The sequence below is a fragment of the Ailuropoda melanoleuca genome, chromosome 15 (genome assembly GCF_002007445.2).
Source record: "Ailuropoda melanoleuca isolate Jingjing chromosome 15, ASM200744v2, whole genome shotgun sequence".
Classification (NCBI taxonomy): Eukaryota; Metazoa; Chordata; class Mammalia; order Carnivora; family Ursidae; genus Ailuropoda; species Ailuropoda melanoleuca.
Genome location: NC_048232.1, coordinates 53,974,729 through 53,995,606, shown reverse-complemented (window position 1 = coordinate 53,995,606; position 20,878 = coordinate 53,974,729). Strand labels below are relative to the sequence as shown.

Here is a 20,878-nt window from a genome sequence, read left to right as displayed (position 1 = left end):
ATGATCCCTGAGATCTAGCCCAGTGTCCTGGATCTAGCCCCCTGTCGGGCTCCTTGCTTGGTGGGGAGTCTGCTTCTCCCTCTCCCTCTGTCTGCCACTCTTCCTGCTTGTGCTCTTTCTCTGTCAGATAAATAAATAAATAGAGAAAGAAAGGAAACAGAAGTTTTCAGTAAAGAAACAGAAGCTACAAAAAAAAGAATGAAATGACTTAAAAAAAGGGAGAAAGGGGTATCGAAGAGGAATGAAAAAAAGGCAAAAAGAAAACTAATAAACTGATAGGCTTAAATATCAAACTATGAATTATTTAACTGTAAATGGTCTAAAAACATCAGTTAAAAGATAAAGATTGTCAGATTGCAAAAAAATAAAAGTAAGACCCATGTATGCTATCTATAAGAAGTCCGTAGAAAGCATAATGATCCAGATGATGGATCTGTATGGATCCATAAGATCCAAATGAAAGAATGGCAAAAGATAAATGATTCAAACACTATTCAAAAAAAGATGAAATGCCTATGTGATTACCACACATAACCAATTTCAGAACAAAGAAAATTACTATGGATGTTTAAACAAAATCAATACATAAAAACACTGCAAGCAAGTAAGGTTATCCCAGTGATGCAAGGTTGAACATTTGAAAATTAGTGCAGTTCATGTATTAAAAGGCTTTAAAAACACATGATCATATCACTAAAAGCAGAAAAAGCATTTGGCAAAATTCAGCATTCATTCGAGATTTTTTTAAAGATCTTATCAAATTAGGAAAAGAATGAACATCTTAATTTGATAAAGTTTATCAAGAGAAACACCTATAGGAAACATCATTCTTAACGGTAAAGTACTGAATGTTTTTACCGTAAGATCGGAAACAAGACAAGGGTGTCTGTTCTCACCACTGTTATTCCATATCACACTGGAAGTTTTAGCCAGTTCAAGAAGCCAAGAAAAAGGAATAAAAGGCATTTAGACTGAAAAGAAAGCAATAAAATTATCTCTATTCACAGACAGCATGATTTTCTATATAGGAAATCTCAAGAATCTATAAAAAAATGCATTATCAGTTCAAGGACATCAATAGTATTTCTATCCACTAGCCATGAAAATTTGGAAACTAAAACTTAAGGAAAGATTATATTTACAACAGCTTAAAAATTAAATACTTAGGTATAAATGTGTGTACTAAAAAGTATAAAATGTTGATGAAACATATCAAAAAAGACCTAAAGAAATGGAGGCACATATAAAATTCTTGGATTAGAAGATTCAGTATGGACCAGATATCAATTTTTCCCAAAAGAATCTATAGATTTAATACAGTCTCAATAAAAATCCATTGTAACCACAAATGGTTCATTCTAAAATATATATGGAAAATAAAGAAATTAGAACATCCAAAACAATTTTGAAAAAGAAGAGCAAGTGTGGATGCTATTCAACTTTAAGGCATTCCATGAAGCGATAATATCAGGACAGAATAGTATTGGTAAAAAGATGAACACACAGAATAATGAAACAGAAAAGATACTCTAGAAATAGATCCACTCAAATACCGCCAGCTGATTTGGACAAAGGCGCAAAGGAAATTCAAAGGAGAAATGCAGTCTTTGCAATAACTGATTCTTGGAACCATCGACATCCATATTAAAAAATGATGATAATCCTCAACCTACATCTTGCACCACACACACACACACACGAAAACTCAAAATGTAAATGTAAGCTGATATAAAATGTAAAACAATAAAGCAAATGTAAAACATGAAACTATAAAATTCTTAGGTCAAAACAAAGAATATATATTTAGGACCTTGAATTAGGAAAGAGTTCTAAGATTCAACCCAAAATCATGATCTGTCAAATAAAAAAATTAGTGAATTTGACCTCATCAATATGAAAAATACTTTGGCTCTGCTAAGGACACTTTTAAGAGAATAAAAAGACTAGCCACAGACTGGAAGACAATATTTGCGAATCATGTATCAGATAAAGGACTCTCAAAACTGAGCAATAAGAAAACCATCCAATTTTTAGAAAATGGGCAGAACATTTCAACAGGTATTTTACCAAAGAAAATATGTCGATGAGAAATAAGCATGTCAAAAGATGACCAACATCCTTGAGTCATTACGGAAAAGTAAATTAAAAGTAATGAGATACCATTATACATCTAATAGAATGGTTTAAATATAGAATTATAACTCCCAAGTGTTGATGAAGATGGGAAGAACCAGAAACCCTCAAACACTGCTGGAGAGAATGTAAAATTGTGCAGCCACTCAGAAAACAGTTTGACCGTTTCCTACAAACTTACACATACACTTACCATATAACCCAGCCAACTCACTATAGGTATTTATCTTAGAAAAAGAAAAACTAATTTTGCCCAAAAACCTGTACATGAATGTATGTAACAGAATTATTTAAAATTGTTTCAAACTAGAAACAATCCAAATATCCTTCAGTGAATGAATGGTTACAGAATCTGGTTGGTACATCCTCAAATGGAATACTACCTAGCAATATAAATGGACAAATTATGATACACACAAAAATTTGGATGGATCTCGAATGTATTTTCCTAAATGAAATAACCCAGTCTCAAAAGGTTACATAACTATATGAGTCCATTTATACTCTAGAGAAGCAAAAACACAGAAACAGAAAAATCAGTAGTTACCAGGGGTTAGGGATGGGGAAGGTCAGAATACAAAGGTCAATGTTATGAGAGAATTCTTTGGCAGTGTTGACATTTTTCTGTATCCTGTCTCTGGTGATGGTTCCAAGACTCTATACAAGTATAAAAACTCATAGTACTGTACAACAATAAAGCAGATTTTACTGTATGTAAACGTACAAATTAAAAACATTATTTTAAAAAAACCCTTCTAGGGACTTTGTGACAATTTATTTACACTGGAAGAAAATTCTCAGGTTTTAAGAGTCTAATAAAATGTTTAAATCTCACACCAGTTAAAGACAATATGCAAACCTGATTATCAAGCAAGAGAAAATCAAGAAGCTAGAGACAATCAAGCAACAATGATACAAAAAGCAAAGGTATATAAGCTCTCCTATAAATAACACATACACGTAGCTTCTTAAAATTCCTCCCTACCACCCAGACAAAGATCAGGGAGCGTGGAGACCAGGATTTACACAAGAGGAAGTGAGGTGAGAGAGATACTAGAGTAACCTAGCCTCTTCTTCAAATGAAGGGTATGGTAATTTTCCAGGTACACTGACCAACCTCAATTATTAACTTCAGCTCTGTCTCTAACTACTACCTGGAACAGAAAATCCATATCCATCAATACCTCTTCAACAGCACCTGCAGAAATCCTGTGACCTGCAACATTTATCACGTCATCAACTCGAGACATAACATATAAATAGCCTTCTTCATCCATGTAACCAGCATCCATGGTGTCATAATACCCCTGAAAATAAGAATTGATAATATCTAATTAGCACGTATTGCTAGGTAATGCAATCATTTAAGTTTGGTATAATATAAAATGTGATAGAAATGGATTTACTGCATGCATTTGACTTTTTTCATAACTAGGCTATGGAATTAGACTCCTTTTGATTTTGATAACTTACTAAAATCTTTGCTCCACTAACAGCCAGGAATAAATTTAAGCATTCTTATATATACTCAAGTTAAATGTTTGAACTTAGAGTCGCAAAGTTTATGAACTCAATTTTTTTAATGGAGAAGTAATAGTTCAATATTTCCAATATACTTTGGTATTGGAAAGTAATTTTTTGATAGATTTCTTCTTTAATTATATTAATTTTTAAAACCTTTAAAGCTCTCTATAAATAATTACAAAATTGAGCGCTAGTTTATTAACATGAATTTGGATTAGACTCGCGCTTCCGTGAAATACAATAATAGGGATGAAATTTAATTTTTAATCAACTCGAAGTAGCAGCACATCTTCACTGGTCCAAATATCACAAAAGAATGAAGAATCAAGAAGAATAAGAAGCAGAAGGAAATATTACTTCTAACGCTTTTCAGTTATCTTGATACTTATGTTAATGAACATGGGCTTTAGGAAGGATCCAGATGAGTCACTATTTGTGCTTCTCATTCTTTCTGAGACCCCATGCGCTCATCTGTTAAGCAGGTTGGTGAGCTATACCCTACACGGCTTCTGTGAAGCATAAATGAGATGGTGTATCTAAGGAGGGCAGAGCCCGGCACACCGTAAGCCCTCAGTAATCGGCAGCTCTTACTGCAATTTCTATTGGAGAGAAAACCTAGAGTGCAGTTAAAGAGCACCGACTGTGGAGCCGGCCTTTATGAGTTCCATTTTCAGCTCCATCACTTCTAAACTGCAGGCAAGTTACTCAACCCTTTGTGCTGTGATTAAGCCCTTAGATGAGAAGTTTGAAGTCAGGATAACAAGGCAAGAGTATATACAGAGTCACTCCACATAGTTTAACCATAAACAGAGACTCTGAAGGAGCTTTCAGTGTTACAGGTGATCATGTTAAAACCACAGGCACACCTTATTTGCCATTGTCAGGTGTAATTAATCATATCAGTACTCTGATGATTTAACGGTGGCCCATCGGGCAGATAGATTGAGCTGACCGGAGTCAACTCTACTGACAAATCTTCCCTGCCACAGTCCATCCGGGGCATGTTTAATCTCAGCTACTGAGGTCATTCAACTCCAAGTTCTCTCTCCAAAGGAAGCTATTTTAAATCTTGTCATGTGTTGGCTTGATTAGGTTATCTGTCCTTCGCTCACAAATAAAGATAAAATGCTAAACACGGAGACTTGTTTTTGTTTTTGGGGTTTTTTTTTTAAGGAAATTGACCATTTTTTTTTTCACCTACTGCACAATGAGAACCTCTTGAAATAGAAGTCAAAGGACAGCAGCAATATGATGGTGGGACCTGATGTGTGTTATCAGTAAAATGCTGTTATAAACGCAAAACACATCACACTGATATGAAGAAACAGGTAAATGACAAGACAAAAAGTAGGAGAACACTTTTTGTCATCCAGGTGACTGGAGTTTGTGCTGCAGGAACACCATGTCTAGCATGTATCTGTATTTTAAAATGGGAATTTAAAATAAAAAGCTACAAGAACTTCAGGAACGAATGTCAAAAATAGGTAAAAGAATGGAAAAATACAACTGTGGGCAATCCAAATGAACTTTACACACATAACCAGCTACAGAGGAGATTAAGGGGTCCCAGGGACAGGGTACAATTCTGATCAGGCTCTCAGTCTGCAGAGAGATCCAATGCAGGAAAGAGTATGGATAGCCCTCCCCCCAAAGTCTTTAATTTAATAAACACTATCCTGATATTGAGGGCTGCTAAATTTCAGGAAAATGTGCAAAGAGAAACAGAAATGTCTATGTCCAGAGACTGATAAAAATAAATATAAAAATGACTTGCTTTAATCATTGTGGTTTGAGCATTCTTATTCCTGAGATCTAGAACTTGGTCCAGATACACTTTAAAAGTTGTATTGTTATCTATGATTCCAGCACTAAATGCTCAATTTAATAGGCAAGAATTATAAAGAGGTACTTTGGAAGGTTTAAAAAAAGTATAATAAAGTTCTTACAGGAAACTTTTCAAAGTATAAATGCTTGAATGCCTCCTGATTCTTCCAGAGTCCTGAAAAAGCCCCAGGTGGTAATGGCAACCTTATATAAAAACAGAGCAGTTAGAATTATGACCAAAGTGGTAATAAAGATAGATTGATTAGAATAATTTTCTAGTGTGATGGATAATTGCAAGTCAAATCCCACACTGAAATATAAGCCCTAAACCTGCTGGACAGATCATGTCTAACTGAGGCTGAAGTAGCTGACCATGACATAGCAGCATCATTGAGGGATGACCGTAGTTTCTGGAAGGGCACAAAAGGCATATAGAGCTGGCAATCAAATAGATATTAGCAGCAATCACTGTTTCAGTAAGAAACATAACATCTGCACAAAGGAACCCCAAACGCATCACTGAATTACTTTTTAGGACAAATATCCTTCTACCATAGGCAAATAAATTCTTTGTTTTTCTTTCTTTTTTTTTTTAAAGATTTTATTTATTTATTTAACAGAGATAGAGACAGCCAGCGAGAGAGGGAACACAAGCAGGGGGAGTGGGAAAGGAAGAAGCAGGCTCATAGCGGAAGAGCCTGATGTGGGGCTCGATCCCATAACGCCGGGATCACGCCCTGAGCCGAAGGCAGACGCTTAACCGCTGTGCCACCCAGGCGCCCCAATTCTTTGTTTTTCTGAAGTACCAAGCTCCCAACTGTCACCTCCGCCCATCTCCGTGTGGTGAAATGCTCCAATCCAACATTCCATGAACAAGCTTATCTTCACAATCAATCTGCTTCAGAGGATTCCCTCTCACCACGCCCTCTTGCATTCTTCCTTTTCATGAGCGTCCCAACCTATGTGATTTCGCATCCTATGAACACATAGATTGGGACGGTCATACTTGAGAATATAAATTACAAGATAAGATATACCCTTCTTTCCAACCAATTTGCTCTTACATTTCTTGCTTTCCTCCATAGTATCAAACAGGTGTTATACACATGGCAAGGGCTTAATTTTTATCTATTGTTCTGTCTTTATCCAGGTAAATGAACAAGTTCCCAAATTGGTTTCTAGTAGGAGGTGCCACCTAATGAAAATAACCACCCAAATTGTTTTCTGGACACAAGACCCTTTTAGATGCTTTAACAGTGTGGAAATTTAGATACTGTAAAACTTAGGGATTTTCAAAAACCTTCCCTCTCCAGGCTCACACAATAAAAAATACGAAGTGAAGCAGTGACTTCACAGACCTGATGCTGAGAAAACTGAAAACAAAGTAGACACGGCTACTGCCCACGAGGCAACGTCATGCATCCTCCACCCCAACGTTAGACCTGAGGCTCTGAGCTGTATCCTCACGTTCTGTCAGGCAGAAGGTGCTGTCACAGGTGGGATCAGCAGCCCAGGTGTGATTGCCCAGCTCCACCGCCTCGAGCTTCCCGGTAGGTCCTCCCCTTGCGAGGTCTTCATTTTATACTATTTTACGATGGAGGGAAAAATGCAACATCTGCATTTCTGGACCTCAGGTAATTGCATAAAATGCAAATGAAAGCAGTTTGTAAAGAGAAAGAGATTCTGCTCTTGTTACTACTGCTGTTCACCGCTAAGTCCGCATGAAGGCAGCGGGCTGAAGCACATGACCTCTTGGGTCCTTGTAACTGACTTCGTTGTGTCCATCCTAAATCACTATGTATATAATTTCACTGGGGCACCTGGGTGGCACAGCAGTTAAGCGTCTGCCTTCGGCTCAGGGCGTGATCCCGGCGTTATGGGATCGAGCCCCACATCAGGCTCCTCCGCTATGAGCCTGCCTCTTCCTCTCCCACTCCCCCTGCTTGTGTTCCTTCTCTCGCTGGCTGTCTCTATCTCTGTCAAATAAATAAAATCTTTAAAAAAAATAATTTCACTTCATCAGGTTGTTGTTATTGTTAATATTTTACAGACAAGTGTAAATCACTGGTTATTAAACACAGAAATAAAACATGAATACGGCAGCCACCAAAACACATTCAGTTTAGCATCATTTTCAAGATGCTGAGGATAAGGAGGTGCAGAGGACACCAAGAAGGGATGGTAGACGGTCAATCCAAAGCCCATCCAGGCCAGAAGTGATAACATTAATGACTGAAACTGACTATGTGTAACATATCCAATCCTGACCATAATCTCGATGGAGATGGATTCTGCTCACATATTAAATAATTTTCAGTTGTTTCCCCCCTAAATATATCATGATATATAATCCTTTCGGTTTTTCATGGTGATACTTTTAAACTATACTCTAAGAAAAATGAAAGGTAAGCGTGGTAATAAATGGCAACTGACAGTCAGGCTGCTTTGGGGATGTCAGAGCGTGCTGGGGTCTGCGGCAAGTCAGAATGCGGACGCCGGGTCTAACGGCAGCGGCTGTTTCTTAGCTCCACCTGATTGCCGGTATACAGAAATGCCCAACCAAATACTGAAACACTTCACCCTGCCCACACTAAAAACTATGCGTGTAAAAGGACATACTGTTAAATAAGCTTGTCTTTCATTTTATCTACCTCAGATACAAATTGTGACCCACCCCCCGCAACCACGTTGCCTCCTCACAGCAGAGACCCTTAAGTATTTGCACTAATAATCCACATGAAGAAAACTTCGGGTACGCATGCAGTCTGAGTTTCCTGGTGGCCTAGTACGTCCTGATTCTGTCAGTGTGTGTACGTGGGATGGAGAGTGCAGCATTTTCTGGTAAGAATGTTACTAGAGAGAAAAAGTACGTTTTATACTTCCCAGAAGTTGGTTACATCTGCAACCTCTGTCCTTAAAAAGAAGATGCCCTGATAATTTGGGTTTTCTCTTACTTCCTGAGAGAACTATGATACCAACAATTCGTAACAGATAGATTATACTCTTATAATTAATTAAAGCTTAGAGAATTAAAGTATAGGTAGCCATCCTCCAGGGGGAAAATTAACAAACTTTAAGGACATGGGCTTTTTTAGCTGTTGTTGAAACATTTTAAACACCTGCTTAAATTTTTTGAAGGACAGGGACAGTAGGGATTTTTATACAATTTCTCACTCCTGTGAGAAAGGTCTGCATAAATTTGTATATACCTATAGACCTTGAGAATTAAGAATAACATACCAAGGATATGATCCAGGGTCAATGCATGAAATGGAAGGAAAAATTAAGGACAAATGCTATTCTTCTTTAAGGACCAAAGAAACAAGGTCACTGAACAAAAATAAAAGAAAATCAGATGTATGAGAACTAGAAAAAAACAGTATCTTAGGAGCCACTACAGTAGGATTTTTGTAAGACTGAGTGTTCAATAAGGTCATAGAAGCACGGATTTTGTTTGAAAGTGATTCAATAGAGTCAGAGAATTTAGCGATTAAGATACTTTGAGTATTCTCAGGCTTGCCATTTCAGTGGTGTGGAGCCGACAATAACGGGAGTGATTCAAAAGTAAACAGGAAGTAAGTAAGTGGAGGCAGGAAATTAGAGTACACTTTTTAAAAGTTTGTGGGTGACTGGCTGGAAAGATATGTCATTAAGGCAGAGAAGCAGGCTGATTTAAGTTGGGGAAGATGTGACTAGAAGTAGCCAGTGAAGAGAGAATGAAGATATAAAAAAGTTAGAGAAGAAAATACCAGAGGAATTATGTCTTATTCATTCATTCATGCATGCGTGCGAGCATGCGTGTGTGCATTAACCCATGCCTTTATTTTCTTCATTCAATCAATATTTGTCAGATGTCTGATATTCCTCAGTCACCATGTTAGACACTAACGATATAAAGATATAAATTCCGGTCTTAGACACATGAAGATCCTCGCATAATGTGTACTGTAAGAAATCAGTATTTTTATAATATAGATAGGGAGAAAGACTGTCATGAATGATGTCTATTCATTAAGTTAATGAAATTACGTAAAGATGTTTGTCAGGCAAGTTTTAGAGCAGGTTCTTAGACTCTGTACCGGCAGGAGCTCTTGGAAGGGAAAGTTTTATCCCTGAAACTAAGCTCACACCTAAAAGCCAAGGTGGGGATCGGCTGGAAATGGCACATATGCTCTTGATCATTTTTGAGATGTCCCCAGAAAACTACTTCGATATCACCAAATTTAATTGAGGAATAGGCTGGAGAGCAAGATAGGAGATTGCAATTAGTAATTAGTAGGATAAAATGAGGGAATGCTATCTGTTTTTCACTAATAAAGTCTGATACATTTTAAAATTCAGATGTTGCAATTTCAATATTAGAAAGAGTCTAAAAAGGAACCCTAAAAGATGCCATATAATGGTCCTAAAGAAAAGCAGGAAGAGAGGTTTCCAGAATTGGGAGTATCTGTGATTAATATGTGTGTGTGTGTGTATGAAATAAAGCATGTGAGAGAAGAAGCAATAAACTCCATAGAGAAGTTAGGTGTATATGAGCTAGAGCAGATTGTTTTTTTTTTACAGAATTCCAACTTAACATTTTTCTTGTTGAATATCTTAATGATTATCCTATTCCTTCTGGAATAATGGATGCCCTGGTGCTCTTCTGAAGTTATAAAGAATACTGTTTTCCGTAGTTACAATAGCATGAAGATACAGTAGACTGGCAGAAGGAGGGGGAGGCTTGAACACACTGAGACATAGGCTGGGTAGTGTATGTACTCCTCCTCCAGACCCAAGATAAAATGTTACCACTCTGTGATACCTTTCCCAACTCTTTCAGAGTGAAAAGGGAAGTTTTATTGTAACCTGTCCAACTGTGAATCAAGAATTACTCTTAGAGAATGTCTTTCCTTGGAGGCCAATCTTACCGGGAAAGAGAAATAGCTGAAGCGATCCCGTGTGTGTGTGTGTGTGTGTGTGTGTGTGCGCGTGCTGATGGGAAAGCATGGGGGTGCTGAGAAATCCTTAAACAGATAAGAAAAAAAGGGAATGCTCATCACTAGAAGGTGACATTCTGGATCACTCTGGAATGTAAAATACATGTCTCCATTCCCAGATACAGGATGGTCTGCATTTACTGTTCCATTGGGAATCCCCACAGTAACAGAAATGCATTGAAGATATAACTCCTGTTCCCTAGAGAATTCTGGGATTAGCTCCCATCTTTGCCCTCCCAGCATTTCTTATGGAGTCTGTAGACTCTACCCGAGATTTCGTTGGAGGCTACTTTTTGTCTCCCCACAAAGAGACTGATTAGGCCATAATTTCTTTCCCTCTGGACAGACAAAAGACTAGGTTATTAATGTGAGCTCTAGCCGTGTCACTACAAAAGATGCTCAGATAACCACGTCTAAAATGAGGATATCTGTCCCACTGTCTACCTCCCAGTGATGTCGCAAGGCTAATAAAAGATCATATTACAATCTGTGTATGATATTTAGAAAGGAACATGATTATAATTATGTGTCATCCTTAGTTTTACGCAAAGGGTACACGGATGAAAAGAAAGCCATCCTGACCCTTTCCCAAGACAGCAGCAAAGTGACTAAATCAGTCCTGAGAAACTATAAAGATGTGAACAGACACCATTAGGGCACAGGAGTTTAATATCTGGAGGCTGAGAAACTGGCAGGCACCAGAGTAGAAGCCACGTGGACCCTGCCCTACAGCTCCCTCCTACCCCGCCACCGCCTGCAGGGCACAGACCTCCCCCTCCCTGCAGCACACAGCAGGAGACCGAGAAGCCCCACTTCCAGTAGCAGCAACTGGATCTGGTCCAAGAAAAATGCAGGCCCATAAAAGAGGACCTTTTTTTTCTTTTTTCTAAGAAAACGAATACTGTGGAAAAGATTTATGAGTCAGTACGAGTTGGTTTTGATCAACTATTGCCTACTTGTTACTGTAGCCAGAGACCTATGGCTTTAATAACAGTGAGCAGTGCAGGACTGAGGAAAGCAACTGCAGTTAAAATGTTCTTTCATGCTCTGCTCTGGGTTGCTTGGAAATTACTGCCTGTTTTACGTCTGCACTTTAGAGCTCTGGATGCAATTGCAGGAACACCTCCCACAATTCATGAACATTCTGTATTCATAGCAATTCAGACACTGTAACTTTCCCACTAAATTAACTGCCTGGAGTAGGTTTCAAAATCAAAGGAATTTGCTAACATGCACAAAGACACATAATTTCTCTTCTACTAGAAAGGCAAATCCCATGAATGCAGAAAATCTATGAAAGCTGTAGGATTCATGTTTATTACATCCTAGGGTCTATAGTAGTTTAGGAATCACTTAAATGTCTTCCTTCCAGTGAAGGGATCCCCAGGAGAGCCAAACAGTGATTTCTAAAAAGAAGTAACAAAGAAGTGGAAAAAATGAAGTGGAACAAGAGTTTTCTGTTCAACATTTTCACATACCACTATTTCTCATTTTAGGTGAATTGTCTTAATATGATAAAATGAATCATTATATTTAATATCTCGAAAAGGGTGAAATATGATTATAACTTCAGATTTTAAAGAAACTGTCAGAGAAAGATAGTTTCCAATATTATTATCCTATTCATAACAGATTTTATAATGAAAGAAGCAGCTATAGCAGTACTTATAAAAGCAAACAAATTTGGGATTAAAACAATGAGTCGTTTTTTTACTGACTTACTTTAATATAGTTTGAGCCCCATACATTTCAAATATTCCATGCAGACTTTCCCCGTATTCTTGTAATTATACTACAAGTATAATTAGTTAACATAAATAACATCAGGGAATACTGCTCTTTCAAACTGCTCCTACTCAGTTACCATACAAAATAATAAAGAAAAGCATGGGTATGAATAATTGAGAGTGGACATCCATCTCAGGCCAGGAAACACTCCCAGGGGTGGTTTTTGATGACATCTGTTTCAAGTCCCCCCTAAACCCTAAGTATTCTTATTACCGGTGGCCTCAACCCATATATTTAAACAAATAATAAAACATAGCAATACATCATAGAAACTAGAATTTTTTCTGGACCTAAAGTTATAATTTTGCTTTTAAAATTATTTGGCACAAAGCCATACATTTAGTTTACTATTGGTTCTTATTTCTCAGCAGTCACTGTACATATTCAGAAATTGTGCAAAGTGAGAAAATAAGACCTAAACATTGTTTGCAAATGAAATGAAAAATTTATGAAGACTAAATTGACAATGCAGTTGTTACGATGTTAAATTTCAAAGATATTTAATTAAATATGTATTAACTTTTGTTGTAAGTTTTTCAAATTTGAGGGTCAATACATTTCTTAATATTTAGAGTCTCAGATATTTTGTGGACTCAGCTGACCACATACCCCTTTTACAGTCCGCTGAGGTTTTTGGGGGGACCATTTGGCCAATCTCTGGAAATGAGCCTGCTTTCAGATCACAGACCTTCTTTAGAATGTGATCTGGATGGAAAAAATTATTCTCTCTCAAATTACAGACTATTTTTTTTAAAACCAGAATACTCTTTATTAAGTCAAAAAGCTGTGTTTTTCTTCCCCTTAATTCAATTAAACATATATTTATTATGAGCTCTTAAGAAGCATTCATTAGCTATTTCACATTCTGGATGAATTATGCATCCCCTCAAGGTACAGAGAACAGCTACGGACTAACAGAAACAAGTCTTACTAACAGATGTTAAATATGAAAACATCCTACGCAATGTTGGAGGCTGTCACTGAGATGCACGAATAATTCTGAGGTTGATGGGTTAGGGCGGAAAGGCCACTGGAGAAGTGGGTTTCAAGGTTTCAAAAGGAAATCCTTGCTCTTCCAGATAAAAACGAGTTCCTAAAATAAGGTTTCAAGAATTATTATTATTTTTTTTTTTTTAAAGAGAGAGATCTTGGTGGGAGCATTTTTTTCCCTGTGTTTTCTACTTTACCTTTTGAATACAATAATATACACAACATTTTCAAAAATCTAGTTTCACTATTAACTTGAGGAAGGAATTAAACTCTACTGCATGTCATAACATATTATGTCTTCAAATAATTCACATAGAAATTTCAGAATCCCAGATTAGTACAGTAAAATTCCCTGTTCAGGAATGCAGAGGGGAGGAAATAATTCTGAATTGGTGACAATATAAACAATACAATGCTTTAAGATAATAGTTATGTTACTCTTAAGTACTACAAGTAACATTAATGGCTTCAGGAAAAAATATAGCTTATGTGGGCAATTACTATATTTTATTATTTTTGAATGAAAGTAGGGCAAAGCCACCAATAATCAGAATGACAGAACATGTGAAGGGTATAGACCTGTGGGCATCAAACGCTACCCCTAGGATCGTACGTGAGTTGCTTTATGAAATAGATAGACTCACTTGTAGTTAGGAGGTTGTATAAAAATGTATGCTGCTAGAGTGCTTTTAAAGACTCTCCAAAACCATGTGCTTCCCTAAGTAAGCTAAACAACCGCCTACAATCTTGTTCAGATTACTAATTTCTTAGAACGCCATCCCCCATCCCTACCATTTTCCCATTAAGAGGTCAGATTTCAATCAGCTCTATATTAACATGCATTCTGTCTCAGAATAATATGAATATAAATGGTATATTCAGTATTTAATTTTTCCATCTTGCCAACAAGATGTCTTAAAATTTAAACTTGAAAAAAGTAATATAGTGCTTACATGTTTAAGGATAACATAAGAATCTGAGAATTGTAGCATAAAGTGTATCTTCTCTGTTAGCTTTTTGTAAGGTTAAAGATTTTGACCTGAAGAAATACATTCTTTCTTAAGTTACTGTTTTTCATTTAATTTTCATAGAATTTTAAATGTTTTATTCACCTGAGATAATTTTTTTCCTAGCTCCATCCCTGTTGTTGTAAGTGCCAAGATACTGTACTTTTTTACTGCTAACAGTCCATTGTATAAATATACCAAATTCCCCCCCCCTTTTTTTTTCTCTCAGATCTAGGTAGGGTTCAGGTTTGGGTTCAGGTTAGGTTTAGGGACAGGTGAGGGTATGTATCTGGTATCCTGCAGTTCAGAGTTCTAACCTTAGGCAATTTCATACCTCAGGTTAGGTCTCTGATCTGAGACAGGTTGCCAAGTCATAAGAATTCTTTCATTTTATTTTATTTTATTTTATTATTATTTTATTTTACTTTATTTTATTATTTATTTTACTTTACTATTTTATTTTATGTTATGTTTGTTATGTTATGTTATGTTATGTTATGTTATGCTATGCTATGTTATGTTATGTTATGTTATGTTATGTTATGCTATGTTATGTTATGTTATGTTATGTTATGTTATGTTATGTTATTTTATTTATTAGGAAGCTCCACGCCCCGCATGGAGCCCAGTGCAGGGCTTGAACTCACAAGCCTGAGTTCAAGACCTGAGCTGAGACCAAGAGTTGGATGTTCAACCACCTGAGCCATCCTGGAGCCCCAAGCATTCTTTTACTTTTTTATTTTTTTCCCAATAATTTTTTTAAATAAATGGGAAAACAAATCTTTCCTCAGGCCTAACATACAACGTTCTTTATTTATAGCAGCTCCTTCTGCCAAATTCTACTACTAAACCGTATTAATAAAGATCCCAATGTCATGCTAATCAGAGGCATTAAAGCAACTTGTATCAATTATTAAAATGTCACATCCTGTTTGTCCCCCAACTTAAGCAACTTTTATTTCAGCTTCCACAAGCATAACAATTTTAAAGTGTGGATTTAATCAAAGCAAATTTTAATATTTTCACTGCAAATTTGGACACTTTTGCTTACAAATGAACAAGGGTGAGAAATGTTAGCAAGGAATTGTGGTACTTGCTGAGTCAGGAATTTTATATAATGCTACTATTGGGCTTAGTAATTACACTTTTAAAGATTATTCATACTATAGGGGTTATCAGAAAAGGAGAAAGGATGACACAAAAAAAGATGTTCAAATAGCATTATTTATAATCCTAAGAGTTCTAGAATGGGGATAAACATTTTTTAGGGGCAGAGCTAAAGTGAACAATGCACATGGGACAAATTTAAGGAAAAATGGCAATACAAGAATAAGCTGAATTGTTTCAACAATCTAAAATGCTTGTCAAAGGAAAAATTCATATACAGTAAAAAATTAATGCTGTATCGCTAAAAGGTGGAAGTACAGAATCTTTCCATACTTCTTTATGTTTTTGGTATTTAATTTAAATTGATCACCTATGCAAAACTCGTATCACCAAAAAAAATATTTAAAATGCAAGATCTTTTTAAAAATCATATCTAAATTTGTTCTACTTTATGGGGCTTCCATGTTTATTTATTTATTTATTCTTAAAATTTAAATTCTGGTTAACGGGGCTTCCATGTTTCAACAACGAGAGTTGGACTGTGTATTCTCAATCAATGAACCAGCTTATTTTGCAACCCCCTTCCTCGTACTATCATTGCAACCTCTCCATGTTTTCTTAATATTATATACCAGTTCTTGTTCTTTTACATAGTAGCACTGGAAATTTTTCTTACTTTACCACAATATTTCCTAGACATCGGGCCTTCAGTTTTTGCATGTTGTCATCCAAAATCATAACTGTAAAGTAAAATATAAACAAACAAATAATATAAATTTGAATGAAAATGCAAAACCTTAAAGCTTAAACTTTCCCATGTTTCCTATATCCAACCCCAAAACTGGAGCATCACAGGCATCCTTAATTCCTATGAGACCATGAACATATAACTAGGCTAACATGTCTCAAAAAAATTAAAAGAGCACATGCTTTGATTTTTAACAAGATCATGAATTTTCCCTCAGAACCTCCCTTAAGTAAAGACACTGCATTTCAAACATGCTGTTAATTTCATAATCCATGTTTATATCCACTTCAACATTGTCCTGTATTCTACCAAAAACATTAAAAATACATGCAGCTTTTCACAAATTAAAGGAAACAAATCAAGTTCTAAAATACACCAAAAAAATATTTCAAGCAATAAAAATAAAGTATTAAAAAGCCTCAAAACCCCTTTTTTCTGATTTAAAGCTTAATATCCACTTCTGAGCCTTCAAGATCCATTTAATTCCCAAATATCATCCCAGTGCTTTCTGTGCCACACTGTTACAATCCTGAGAGATTTTAGGAGGTCGAAGGTTGACTCCATATTCTGTAACCCCTAGTGCAAACTGGAAATGAGAATATATCGTCGTATTTTAAGCTCTAATTGATCCTTTATGTGGCTTCATCCATCCAGGTTATTCTACTGAGCGAAGCTATGAGAAAAGGAGGACATTGTCCCCAGAAAAAATTAATCGTTCCCTTCTTTGTCTTCCCAGAGCACTTTGTTTTAAAGTTCTATTCTGACAATTAGTAGTGGTATAAATATTCCACTCACATGACTTGGAGGTCATTAAGGGTGGAAGTCATGCCTCACTAATCTTTGTTTTCCCAAATCCCAGTACAGTGGCCAATTTACTCTGCACCGCTGTACAAGTTATTACACCTTCAATTTCTCCGTATGAAAAGTGGGAGTGAATCTTTTCTCAGTGTTGTTATAAGAATTACTTGAAGAAAAAGGTTACAAGCTTGTGTAAGGTACTCAATGAATGTGAAACTGTTAAATTACATTGAATATTTTTCACACACACAAAAATAGTTTCCTTTCCTTTCCCAAGTGGATACCACTTTTTTAGTATAATACTGAACACTACATTATGCTTCTGAATCTCTGACTAACCACAAAACATAAAAATCATGCGTCATAAAGTCACTACTTCCCTGGTTATAGATACTTTAGTTCTAACGTTTAACCTATGTTGTCTGTAAGCCAATGGCTTTCAGACAACGAGAAATTTCTGTACTGAAATTTCATGAGGCATCAAAGCTTAACTCTTTCTTATAGCTGGATATAAGAATACTGAAAAGGAAATGTATTTAACATCTCCCACAAACATCAGCCCCTAAAAATGGCTCAACACAAAGCAATTTTTCCAATAAAAGGAGCAGGGATGACAGAACTGTTCAAAGTGAGGATTTCACTAAAGCTGGGTTCAACTTTCCATGCCTGGAAAAGTCACTGACTTCACAGAATATATGTTTCTGCCCTAAAAAAAAAAAAAAAAAAAAAAAAAAACCAAAATTTTTTTTNAACCTAAAGTTTTTTTCACAAATACATCTGCTAGGCTAAGTCCAATGATCCACGTTTTCTTAACTGATCATTGTCCTAGAAAGAAAATACAATATTTTTATGTCAGAGAGGCAAAGATAAGTCTCTACATTTTATAATTTACAAGCAAATAGAAACTATATGTAGGAACCATATAGAAAACCCCAAGGATGGGTTTTCCTCATAAATCTATTAAGCTAAATTGTGTGACCTTATGTATATAAAATAACTTCTGTTCTTTGTATTCCTTGTCTATGAAATGAGTGTAAGTCTAAATCAAGTCGGCCTGTCTGATGTCTCTGACATATCAGCACGCGACTAGCTAAGACTTAATTCAGTCTGTTTGCTGGCAAGTGCTGTGTTAACGCGTCATCGTGTTACACCATGACCCTGTGAAGCGTGTGGCATTATTATTCCCATTTAGAAATAAGGAAATTGAATTTCTGAAAAGTTAGGTGACTTGTTTAAGTTGTGTAACTAGCAAGTGGAGCCCAAGGGAAATTGCTAAACTATTATAGCCACTACCAACGATCTAAAAACAAGTATTTAAAATACGTTATATCTCATTGTCACATACAACCAGCATGGATGGAGTGAATTTTCTATTTAGAATCTTTGCTTTTTATATTTATCTTTAGCCAACAAGGTTCAGAAGCTTTATCATCCCTCCTCAATTATAAGGGGAAAAACTGCAACTTTTGTAGCAAAACACCCAAAGAGACAAACAAAATAAAACATGATGGTTCGTGTTGTATATAGGACCTAATCAGCTGTTTTACCTCAGGACAGTGATTCAGTCCCTCTGGGCACAAGTTAACTCATCTTCAGAATGGTAATGATACCGCTGAATTAAATATAATTCATCATTAAATGAAATGATGAATGCAAAGTACTCTGCACCCAGCAAGTATTCCATACATATTAATTTCCCAGCCATATCCTCTACGTGCCTTATAAATACTATTTTCTTGGTTATGACAGTCATTTAGAACATGTCCTTGGAAGTTGACAATCTTATTTTTGATCCAAATGACTAATAACAAAATTAAGGCATTTATTTATAGTACAAAGTATTCATTCAGTCAAATATTTTTAAGCACCTACTGTGCAGTTTGATTCACATTAGACATGGAAAAATACCAAATTTATAACCTTACATATTCCAAATAATCAGGGTCATTTCTCACCATTGTATCCTGGAACACTTTTTCCTGCTTGTCCTGGAGGTGGTGTTTTAGAATTACCTAATCCAATGCATGATGCTGTAATTGGGGATCCAGTCTCTGGAGAAATAAATATTATTTATCATTTAATATTTAAACTTGCGATCTTGATATTTCTTTGGTATATGCACTGCCCCCTACCCCCCAGTTTGTCCTAGAATTCAACTGCACAAGGGATAGATGAAGAGTGGAAATGTATTTTTAAAAATGAAAAAAAAAATTCAGTAATCGATACTGGATTAACTGTTTTAAAACTTAAGGACACAAATTGAGAATAATGTATGGAGTAACGCTTCTTCTAAAGAAAGAGAGGTCTCGCTAACGTTCTGGTTATGAATCAACAGGCATGCAGAATTATGTGGCTATGAGAATTTTACCACACATGCTAAAAACTCAAAGATCTCTAGAAAAGATGCTTTCTCTTAACTCACCTAAAGTTATTTTACCATGGTAAAGAATAGTTACACGCAAGATACTTCTGATATTTGTGGCTTAATCTCTTGAATAAGTAACCCAAAGATTTTTGGGAATATAGGAAAAATATCAACTCTAATTTTTAAAGAACTACAGCTGCCTAGAGACCTTGCATCTAAAGCTTTATCAAATTGCTCTCAATCTGCTGTGCCTAGGCTTCTAGAAGGCAAGCAGACAGGACAAGCAGGCAGGTAGGAAGGCAAGAAGGAAGGAAGAAAAGAAGGACATTTATGCTATGCTGATTATTTCATGAAAACCAGAGTCTTCACCACGACCTGCAGAGATGAACAAAAGTGATAAATTCGTTTTCTCTGTCTTAAGTTGTTAATAGAATAATAGCAGCTATTATACGATAGCCATAAGTTCTGAAAGTGATTATTTTTATGGACAAATGCATTTGTTATTATTGGCGAACACAAGTTTGGGGTTAGCAGAACCTTTTAAATATGAGATTTACATGTGTGGAGGAGCAGGAAAAGAGGTATTGACTGTGAAAAGTTTTGGCACTAGTGGCTTAATATTATACACACAAACATACAGTACGTATACCCAAGGGATTAACTGTCAAACCAGCTGGATCCAAAGTAATCCAAAATATTAAAAAACATCTATCTTCCTAAGGAACTCAGAATGTATTCTTTCCACTATGGCTTCTCCCTAATTTATCATACATTTATATCACTTTAGAATGGTGGGAAGAATTTATTACTGTTCCTTAGTTTCCAGAGTAGTTCAGTTTATTATTCACATTTTATGGACGGTGGCTCAGCTGGCATCAGTAACGGAAGATGGACTCCGAACATTAAAACACGGTTCCTAAGTCACAGTCCAGTGCTTAAGAAGCTCAGCCATATGGTCACCGCGGAGGAGAGGCAGCAAGTCACCGGAGCAGATATTAACGATGTTTAACAAAGAATTTTCAAATGGCTTCATACCATGACAATGATTTCATCCCCTGACAAACGTTTCAAATGTGTTCATACCATGACAAAAAAATGGACAGGTATCATACAAAATGGCGCTTCATCAGTCATGCAATATCCCCGTCTTCTCTCCCTACAGCACGAGCAAAGCAGGGAAGGAAACCCCCATATTCAGAAAGGTTAGCAACGTTTTTCCCTTTGTCTTTCTAAAAATGTCTCAGTACTGACCTCAACTGTCCTCCAAACTAACAGAGAGACAAGAACGGTGTGGTAACAGGAAGCAACCCTGTGAGTGAGAGCGAGGAGCATAAAAGAAGGGATGCAGACTGAGCAAGGTGACGACAGCCACAGAAGCTACTAAGACACAGGACGAAGGGAGATGGCCCCCTTATGACGCTTCTGTTTCCCCTCACACCCCGGGCAGGGGAGGCAGCTGTTAAAGTATATCTTCTGTGTTAAAAGTGTGTCACATCAAGGGGCGCCTGGGTGGCACAGCGGTTAAGCGTCTGCCTTAGGCTCAGGGCATGATCCCGGCGTTCTGAGATCGAGCCCCACATCAGGCTCCTCCGCTGGGAGCCTGCTTCTTCCTCTC

The 20,878-nt window shown here is 36.5% G+C and overlaps 1 protein-coding gene across 1 annotated transcript in view; it reads right to left on the bottom strand.

Annotated features, from left to right (window-relative positions):
• LOC100463551 (acyl-CoA synthetase short chain family member 3) overlaps nt 1-20,878 on the bottom strand; it is a 90,662-nt gene that overhangs the window by 14,911 nt on the left and 54,873 nt on the right. Inside the window, exons 6-9 of the mRNA XM_034643732.1 lie at nt 18,854-18,949; nt 16,029-16,092; nt 5,604-5,685; nt 3,318-3,440 (exon numbers count right to left, since the gene is read on the bottom strand). Of these exons, the coding sequence (XP_034499623.1) occupies nt 3,318-3,440; nt 5,604-5,685; nt 16,029-16,092; nt 18,854-18,949 (365 nt within the window). The remainder of the gene's footprint in view (nt 1-3,317; nt 3,441-5,603; nt 5,686-16,028; nt 16,093-18,853; nt 18,950-20,878) is intronic.